The 9,897-nt window shown below is 40.2% G+C and overlaps 2 protein-coding genes across 2 annotated transcripts; both read right to left on the reverse strand.

Annotated features, from left to right (window-relative positions):
• Positions 1-1,222: 1,222 nt before the first annotated feature.
• LOC127968251 (ATP synthase subunit beta, mitochondrial-like) lies at positions 1,223-5,286 on the reverse strand. Its single transcript, XM_052569314.1, has 10 exons — positions 5,118-5,286; positions 4,111-4,284; positions 3,850-4,024; positions 3,401-3,522; positions 2,588-2,772; positions 2,353-2,511; positions 2,157-2,279; positions 1,856-2,068; positions 1,567-1,768; positions 1,223-1,487 (listed from the first exon to the last, which is right to left on the reverse strand). The coding sequence occupies exons 1-10, from the start codon at positions 5,221-5,223 to the stop codon at positions 1,390-1,392; spliced, it is 1,557 nt and encodes a 518-aa protein (XP_052425274.1). The 5' UTR covers positions 5,224-5,286; the 3' UTR covers positions 1,223-1,389.
• A 2,956-nt stretch (positions 5,287-8,242) lies between these two features.
• Positions 8,243-9,845, reverse strand: LOC127968648 (transmembrane protein 275-like). The gene is made up of 2 exons (XM_052569962.1): positions 9,678-9,845; positions 8,243-8,838 (listed from the first exon to the last, which is right to left on the reverse strand). Exon 2 carries the CDS (start codon positions 8,805-8,807, stop codon positions 8,361-8,363), a length of 447 nt encoding a protein of 148 aa, XP_052425922.1. The 5' UTR covers positions 8,808-8,838; positions 9,678-9,845; the 3' UTR covers positions 8,243-8,360.
• Positions 9,846-9,897: the final 52 nt, after the last annotated feature.

Raw genomic sequence — 9,897 nt, forward strand, 5'->3', positions numbered from 1 at the left:
TCAGATGGTGAACTGCATTAAAAATGTTGTTTCAGATTTGCATCACGCACCTGTTATTCCTCAGGGTGAGATGCACAGTTCCTGTTGCAGTCTTATTTTCCCACCTGCATCTCTGACTGCTGGCTGCTCAAATGTGCCGTTTTTACAATATATTTACTATGGTGTGGTGACCATCAAAGCAACTTACTGTACAATAAACAATTTTTTTTTTTTTAGGATTTTCCAGATTATGGTCAACTTCATAGGCCAAATATGCATTTATATCATTTTAACCTACCGATTAGAGGTCTTCTGTTTTGACTGATGGTTGAAATGTTTAGTTGCACTATATAGTTTTGTTCCACCTTCCAGAGAGTGTTTATGAAAAAGAAAAGCGAGCGAGCTTATATCAAACAATATAATATACTGCTGATTTGGATTTGTTATTGGGAGCTTGACAGCAGCTACTGCTACATTTCGGTGTTGTGCAATAGCGCCATCACGTGGCCAGTTGTAAATAAGGCTCATAATACAGTAGACACGTTTTTACAGATTTGAGCTCTGCTGGGACACATTGCAGATCCAAATTTAGCACCAAAACTTGTGCATTTGAGTTCAGCAGAATATCTGCAGACTATTCAAAGACCTTGCTATTTAAATGTACACATAAATAGGTTGCTGAAACTATGCAACTTGTTCAATGTTGGTTTTCCAAACACATTCAGAAAACATTTCATGCAAGAGGCTCATTTAACATGAATCCAAATAGGACTTCCAGTTAGCCATTTTATATAACTGGTTTGTCAAAGTAAAATATACATGGTTCTATAAATATGGTGAGGAAGAGGGATTCAACCAAACCGGTTCAAAACTGTGACTTTATGCTTGTTTATCCCAGCATGCAATAGTCAAATCTTGTCCCACCTTTATCAGAATGTTGTCTTGCACATATAAAAATGACTTCAATGCAAAACAGTAACAGGTTACTTAGACATGTACGTCGATACGTTAACCTTTTTTACACTTCAGGAACCCACACTGGAAGTATTTTTAAATACTAAAGAACCATTTTAGTATTAAAGTCTGTTCAACTGCGGACTCGCTACAGTTAAGTGATATTGAAAATTGTGTACATTTTTAGTCACGTTTTGACCATCGATTTAGAGGCCTTATATTTAATGCATTATGTAACATCGTAGGCTTTATACTGTTACCCAATTAGAAAATCCACAGGACCAAGAGAAATGGTTCACGGTAAGATTTTTATTTCCATCTTCTCAACTCGGAAACATTAAATAGAACTTCAGACTGACCAGCGATAAAGATACAATTTGTTTTTGAATGTGACGTTACAAACCAAGTGCTCCTCCCTTTCGTTCAACCCACCCGAAAACGTTTAAACAGACTCATTTACGAATGCTCCTCAGCCAGCTTCTCTGCCTTCGTCACCACCTCCTCGATGGGACCCACCATGTAGAAGGCCTGCTCAGGCAAAGCATCATACTCTCCTAGGGAAACAAGCATTATGAGCAACACAAACACCAGAGGCGGATGCAAATCAACAGTCAAGACAATAGAAGGACTTACCAGCCAGGATAGCCTTGAAGCCTTTGATGGTGTCTTTCAGGGGCACCAGCTTGCCCAAGTGTCCAGTGAAGACCTCGGCAACTTGGAAGGGCTGGGACAGAAACCTCTGGATCTTACGTGCACGAGACACAATCAGTTTGTCCTCCTCAGACAACTCATCCATACCCAGAATAGCAATGATATCCTGCAGGGACTTGTAGTCCTATGATGAAGAACGGGAACAAGGTTGTCAAGATCACAGATTTGATTAGGAGTTAAGCGCACGGACAAAACATTCTTTGGCGCTCACCTGGAGGATCTTCTGGACACCACGGGCGACGTCATAATGCTCTGATCCCACAATATTGGGGTCCATGATACGGGAAGTGGAGTCCAGTGGGTCCACAGCGGGGTAGATGCCCAGCTCAGCAATAGCTCGAGACAACACGGTGGTGGCGTCCAAGTGAGCGAAAGTGGTGGCAGGGGCAGGATCAGTCAAGTCATCAGCAGGCACGTAGATGGCCTGTGAGAGAGAAATGACATTTTAGAACATGAAAAGATCCGGGAAGTGCAAGTGTGTATGCCATACAAACTGAAGATAGGAAACATACCTGCACAGATGTGATCGAACCCTTCTTGGTTGTGGTGATTCTCTCCTGCATGGTACCCATGTCAGTGGCCAGAGTTGGCTGATAACCCACAGCAGAGGGGATACGACCCAGCAGGGCAGACACCTGGGAGAACAAAAGCCAAATCAATAAGACGCTCAACTTAGGACCAGGATTATCAAACCATCCCGACACGGACCTCTGATCCGGCCTGGGTGAAGCGGAAAATGTTGTCAATGAAAAGCAGCACATCCTGCCCCTCCTGATCACGGAAATATTCAGCAACGGTCAGTCCAGTCAGAGCCACGCGGGCACGGGCACCTGGGGGCTCATTCATCTGTCCGTACACCAGAGCCACCTGACGGAAACCAAGAGGACCTTGTAAGTTACTGTAGTAGATTTTAAGTGGTTTGTCGGAGGAATTTTAGAAGTACCTTTGAGGTGGTGTCTTTCAGGTTGATGACACCAGACTCAATCATCTCATGGTAGAGATCGTTTCCCTCACGGGTTCTCTCTCCTACACCGGCGAACACCGAGTAACCACCATGAGCCTTGGCCACGTTGTTGATCAGCTCCATAATCAATACAGTCTTTCCCACACCAGCACCACCAAAAAGACCTGAAGAAACGAGACGGGGCCTTTAATTAGCTAAAGCGTAGCATTGTTCAAAACAAGCACAGGCGAATTATAAGAGTCCTTACGCCAGCATTTAAAATAGTGTTCACCCAAAAGCTGAAAATGATCATTTACTCACCCACACGTTTTTACAAGCATGTACAAATTTATTTCGTCTGAAGACAAAACATAATATTTTGAAAAAAGTAAAATAAAACCTGGGAAATAGTCAATGGGAACCAGCAACTGTTTGGTTAGATATTCTTCAAATATATTCATGTATAATAGAAACTCATACAGGTTTAGAGCAATTTGAGGGTGAGTAAATGATGGTTTAATTTTTGGGTGAAATATCCCTTTAAGCATCAGAAGTTTTGAATGCTTGAAAAACATTTAAAACAAATACAATAGAAACCAAAATAAAATCACTATCATTTAAGAATTATTTAAAAGGTTTAAAAAACACCACGAGATACACTCAATTCTATGACAAATAGAAATTGAACTTACAGTTTTTATAATACTATGGATGTCTTTACTGTAACTTTTGATCAAGGTATTGCTTTCTGGATTAAAGACCTAATTTTTAAATTAAGCTTAATCTTTTTAACAGACGCATTTACACTCATACCGATCTTTCCACCCTTGGCGTAGGGTGCCAGCAGGTCTACAACTTTGATTCCTGTGACCAGAATCTCCTGCTCGACACTCATGTCTGTGAACTCTGGGGCCTCAGCATGGATGGCAGCAGTCCTGGATAACAGATCACAAACAACATTCAATTATCTACTTTACAAGAGGGTAAAACTCATTAATGAGCTTGCAAACTACATTCTTGAATAACACCTATGAAGCCTCTCTCGCCTTCAGATTACTTTATATCATAAAAGACTACAATACCCAATACGTGTCGCTCGTGGATAATTTTGAATGGGGAAAAACAACATTCAATATGGCCACAAGTCAAGTCGGAGATAATAAGCTTGGCGACCAGTTTTAGAGAATTTGATGTTTCCCCAAACAAAGATGCTTTCCTGAGAGGCATTTCAAAGGGTCATGAATTGTCTGAAAGGGACTCACTGTTTTGTGGTAATTGGTCCTCTCTCATCAATGGGCTCACCGATGACATTCATGATCCTGCCAAGCGTCTCGGGTCCCACAGGGATTCTGATGGGTGCACCGGTGTCGAGCACCTTCTGACCGCGCACCAGTCCCTCGGTACCATCCATAGCGATGGTGCGGACGGTGCTCTCACCTAAAGAGCAAAAACAGTTACTTCACAAATCGGTCATGACTTACCATTCAGATTCACTTGATTTGGTAGAGCTTCGGTCATATTACCCAAATGCTGAGCCACCTCCAGGACAAGCCTGGTGTCACGGCCGGCCACTTCCAGGGCATTGAGAATCGGGGGAAGACCCTCGTCGAACTGGACGTCCACCACGGCACCGATGACCGCGACGATACGTCCGCTGGCGGTGGCAGCAGCTGCGGCAGGAGCGGCATAATCCCTGCCTGAGAGAGAGAGACAGAAGGTGTAATATAACTTTTAGTATATCATACATTTACATGAATCCATAGGTTTTAAATGGAATTCTTCTAACATTACTTGTTCAATTGTTATTTCAGTTGCTATATTGGTCCAATTACACTGTTGTATATTGTATCTTTTCCTATGCATGCTTTGGCAATGCAAAATGTACTTTTGTCATGCCAATATAGCTAATTGAACAGACAGAGAGAGAGAGAGAGAGAGAGAGAGAGATGAATATCTTAAGAAACTGATCATCTGTCGTAAAAATGTTAAGACATGCATATGCAGGCTCGAAAGCTTATATTTAGATTCGTCACGATAGTTTCTTTTTACTCGGTGTCTTGAGAAATCAAAACAGGCTAATGAATGAACGTACGCACGCAAGTCAAGCTTCTAGATTTTTTTTTTTTAAAATCAAAATATGTTGGGATTCGCCTGCTATATGCATTTACAGCTTGTACGTGTCTATAAATTTGTTTGCATTAATTCGTTATCTTGTTCTACATATTTATCTGTACCATGACCTCCCGGTTTGCGAACAAGCTAGCATGACACATAAAGGAAGGTCATTCCGGATTTCACAGCAAACGGATTTAGTTGTTGACATCAAATGAAGTATTCCGCTGTCAGTTTAATTCTTCTACAGGAAACAACACACATGTAGCATATATGGCGAAGACAATCATTGAAAACGTTGACGGTAAAACTTTGCGGCCTGCGCTTGCTGTCCGCATGCTGCCATTTAGCAGTGACGCAGCTATCAGGAGGTCCGCTTTAAAACAGAGCGTTTTAAAAACCAACGAATTCTACTCACGAGAAAACAGAGCCGCTGGAGCTCCGCTGAGGGCCTTCAGGGGGGTCACCCCGGGCTTGAGAGCTTGCAAAGCCCCGGTGCAGCAGCGTCCCACAGCTCCTAACATCGTTAAAATGGCTGAAGGTGGAATGGGGCAGAGGCTCGGCAGCTTATATATAGAGCCGCTTGAATCCGACAATGCGCATGCGTCGCAGACATGGCGACACAGGAACTGAGCGTCTGCGCATGCGTCACTTTTGAAGGACAGACTGGGGATCTTTACAATGAACTGAAATAGCTTTATACTGCATGTGCAGGGAAAATGATTTTGGCAAAATATAATACCCTGCAATACATGTATAATTTGCATTTATATAAAAATAATGGATTAATACCAGAACGCTTTGTTATTAATAATATACAGAATGTGTAATAGACGCAATATCCGAGCAAGTATTTACGCGTGGTCCTCATCTGTTTTAGAGAATAACACACATGAAATTATTTTTAGCATATTATATATAACCGTGAAACTAAGTCAAATCTCACACTTTCTTACACTTTTGCCAGTGTCAGTGACATGTTTAGCAGTCTGTGACCTCTAGGTGTCGTAGTTGTGTAAACGTTTTATTCAGTCATCAAACCTAAACATTGTTTTTGGTCAAGAGTCTCAAGACGTGTATTGTGACAGTTGAACAAGAAACACCTTATACAGTACGTCTTGCAGTATGCATACTAGCAATAAAATGTTGTGGTTAAAGGCCAATAGACCCATTATGATTTATTCTGACAAACAAATTAAAATAGTCCTGTGTTAAAGATGGTATGCTTATTGCATTAGCAGGATTTCCTCGACAAACGAAACTGAAAATGAAAACTGAAATTGTCTGTGCAGTCATGTTCAATTAATATGAAAACTAAATAATACATAAATAGTTAATTGGTCAAAAGTTGTGTATGGAAATCCACCTACCTATTAATTTCTGACAAAGAAATAAAAACGCATGAATAAAATATGGGCATATTAAAATATTAACATTTAAAATTGTACGTTTACTGAACAGATCATACCACACTCTTCTTGAATGCATAACCTATAATGCTTCAAAGTGCTGATCTCATTAAGACTGTTTAATGATGCAGAACAAGCAATTATTGGGCAGTGAACTATACTGCCATATTGTAATGTCATTCAGTTGATTGTACTCAAAATAGTCCACACACATCCGAAAGATCCTCATGGTTATATGCATGGGTGAAAATCTCTGTAGGTCAACAAATATTTCCGTAAGCCACCCGATGAAGGGATCAAAGGCACATAGAAGTCTGTAACATTGGCTGTACCCTGATGTGCATGTGTAACATGTTGATGCGTCTCAGAAGCAGCAGTAATTGTGTTGTGTGCACAGATGGTGCAGCAGCACAACTGAACAAACAGGCCTGAGCTGTTACGGCACTGCCTGTACAAATCTGTGCTGTACGATAAAAGATTTCTGTGTTCGGTGCATGTGATATAAATCCATTATGGACTTGCACAGGTTGAGTTTGATTCATGCCTCACATATCAGAGGCTGATTTTAAGGTAGTCTTGTTATTTGTATAGATCTTTGACTGGTGTGAGGTTTTTGTCTGTCAGGGTTATCAGGAGGAACAGCTGTCTTAGTCCTTCCTCACTTGATAAATATTTGAGCTCATTTTTCCACCTGCTTATAATTTTTTCATCGCAGTTTATTTAATCAGATTCATTGTACCAGAATGAGACTCATTAACAGTAATTAATAAGTAAACAAACCGACAGGAAGAACAGCAGATACAGTGTTGAACGTGACACTGAAAGACACAATAAAACAAGACAAACTCACTGAGATGACTTGAAATGGGTTACAAATCATTAACAGTTTGGACTATTCTAAGTCAGTTTGAAGTGTCAATTCTATTTATTAACTAAGGTATGCAAAATTAAACATCAGAAGGCTATATGTTGTTGTTTTACACTTATATTTGTGGCTGCACCATATATTTGCACCATAGATGTTATCAGTTGACAGATTTTTTTTTTTTTACATCAGTCAATAATGAATCATTAATTGTTCATGTTTATTTTCTCTATTTGTACAGTTATCTTACATTTACCATCGGTTAATGCTTGCTTAATCTTTAAAAACACCGTTAAATGTAATGTTTACAGAATCTCAAAATGAATATCCATTTTTCAAACTGTACATTACAGATTTGTGATGCTTGAATTCACGTGCAGCATCTGATATTAGCGTGTTTTATTTTTTATTTATTTAGACTAAATAATATATAATTTCAATAACAACATGGCCATACCATGAAAATAATTAGCAGCTTACTAGTATTTTCAAGAAAAGTAAAATATGCATTTCTCTAGCTTTAAGTCTTTACATCATTACATATTTCATAAAATAATTATGTCAAAGGCACAACTAAACAATTTTATCTTCAAAAAGAAGACGCATTTAGGGAAAACTTCTGTTTAACTCTGTACTGAAACCTGATTTGTTCATGTTTGTTTAGCTGCACAAAACAATAGTGATTTAGCCCGTCAGAAAGGGCAGATTTGAAGAAATTGCTATTCTTCCCCCTTTGGCAAAACTGGTTATATATGCTTCTCAGCTACTAGCTTGGGGTACATCATGTTCTTAGGGGCCCTTAATTAGCACTCAAAACCTTGGTTCTCTGAGATAAGGGAACGAGCATTGCATCACTTGCCACACAATAAGCTGCATGCGAATCGATGACTGTCGCTTCAGTCATATGATTTGGTGAATAGCACTCTGAGCCAATTTATATAGGGGTTGGCTCCACCCTTTTCCGACCCTTAATGGCACCATAAAGTGCCATTGGTTTGTGCAGCTACAAAAACGTGAACAAATCAGGCTTCAGTACAGAGCAAAACAGAAGTTTTCCCTAAATGCGCCTTCACACAAAACTTGTTCGCTTATCTCAGGGAACTGAGGGTATATCAGTAACTGGAGCGTTCTTTACAAAGACTCAACATTAAATTGTTTACATGTGATATGCATGCACGCAAAAAAAATAAAAATAATAATCTGAAGATTTAAATAAGTAAAATCAAGCATTTCCACTGCAATCTTGCAGAATAAGGTTAATCTGCCTCCCTCAAATAATTCATCCAAGTGGTCTAACAAATGTCTGCTTATTCACACTAATAAACGTCTCATTTTAAGACCGTGATATGATAACTGACATTTGCAAATTCGCAGTTTGATATCCAAACTATGAGGGCAGGTCTCCAGGAAGGTTGGTGGGGCTGCAGTTGGTGGAGGAGTTTGGAGAGTGTGTTGGACTGAGCTGAATGGCTGTGGTGTCCTGTAGGGTGGGCTCACTGGTCTCCATCTCGAACACTGCTCTGCCCATCCTCATCAATGGCCAATGGTCCCGTCCAGCAGACATGTGAGAGCTTTGTCTGATGGGTCGTCGACTGCAGATGCAACACGCTCCAAAGAATGAAAAGGCCACTAGGAGGAGGATGGGCCCGATGATAATGGGAGGGTTGTTTAAGGGCAGGAGTTTGGTAAAAGCGAGAGCACCCACTAGGGTGATGTTAATGCCCGCCAGCATGATGCAGAGCCCACAAGCACAGCAAAGAGCTGGCGAGGGCAACCCCTTAGAACGAAGTGCCCTCCTCTCACCTGATTGTGCATCTTCATGAGAGAAAACCATCCTCTCTAAATGCCACTGACTTTCCTGACCACTGCATGAAAAGGGAAAATGAGAGAAAGAGAAAACAATGAGGCGGCGAGCGGTAATGAGTATTATAGTGATGTGTTGGTCCAACATCCGCCTGTCTGTTCATGTGTCATGTCAGCACCGGCTGTGAGCCCAAACAATTCAATTAGTGCCAGCAACACCAGATGAGTCTGATGATGTGAAAGATTTGACTGCAAGGAAATTACACTACTATAAAACTTTATTACTCAGTATGTTTGCATGACCAGGCGTAACGGTTATGTAAATGTTTTAATCAGATGTTATGTCTGCATAAGGAATTTAATAATGAACATCATGGTTATTATTTATTATGTTTACATCATATACACCATGTATATTTTGCTCAACTGTTAAAAATTCTGAATTATTTAGAACGTTTCACAATCAAAGTTAACATTCAAACTATTGAACTGATAGAATAGACAGATAGAGACAGACAGACAGACAGACAGATATATAGATAGATAGATAGATAGATAGATAGATAGACAGACAGACAGACAGACAGACAGACAGATAGACAGATATAGAGACAAACAGATAGATAGACATAGATAGATAGATAGATAGATAGATAGATAGATAGATAGATAGATAGATAGATAGATAGATAGAACATTCTATAGAAAATCTATCTACACTCAATGGTTTAGAGTTTTTTTTTTTTGTCATTTGCCTACTTTTAATAGCATATATTTTAATCTAAAACGATATATTTTCAATATGAAAACACTCAAAGTCCGTAAATAAACTGCGAGCAGCATTACTCTGAAAATGAACGACTTCCCGCGCTACGGGTAAAAATAAATTCTTTAAACTCACCAGAAGATGAGATTTCGTAGAGTTGGCCGGTATTGTCGTCTATTTCAGCGGATCTTCGGGAGATTCAGGTGGTTCTCCGGGCTTCTGAACTTCAGCCGCAGGAGAAGCGCTTCTTCTCGCTCTGAGCGGATGGAGATGGAGTCATTCCGCTCATCACCGCTGGAGGCGCTCTCGAGCTCCGCTTCACCACTCCGGCATTCAGATGATACACGAATCCCTG

Source organism: Carassius gibelio, chromosome B11 (assembly GCF_023724105.1).
Source record: "Carassius gibelio isolate Cgi1373 ecotype wild population from Czech Republic chromosome B11, carGib1.2-hapl.c, whole genome shotgun sequence".
Taxonomy (NCBI): Eukaryota; Metazoa; Chordata; class Actinopteri; order Cypriniformes; family Cyprinidae; genus Carassius; species Carassius gibelio.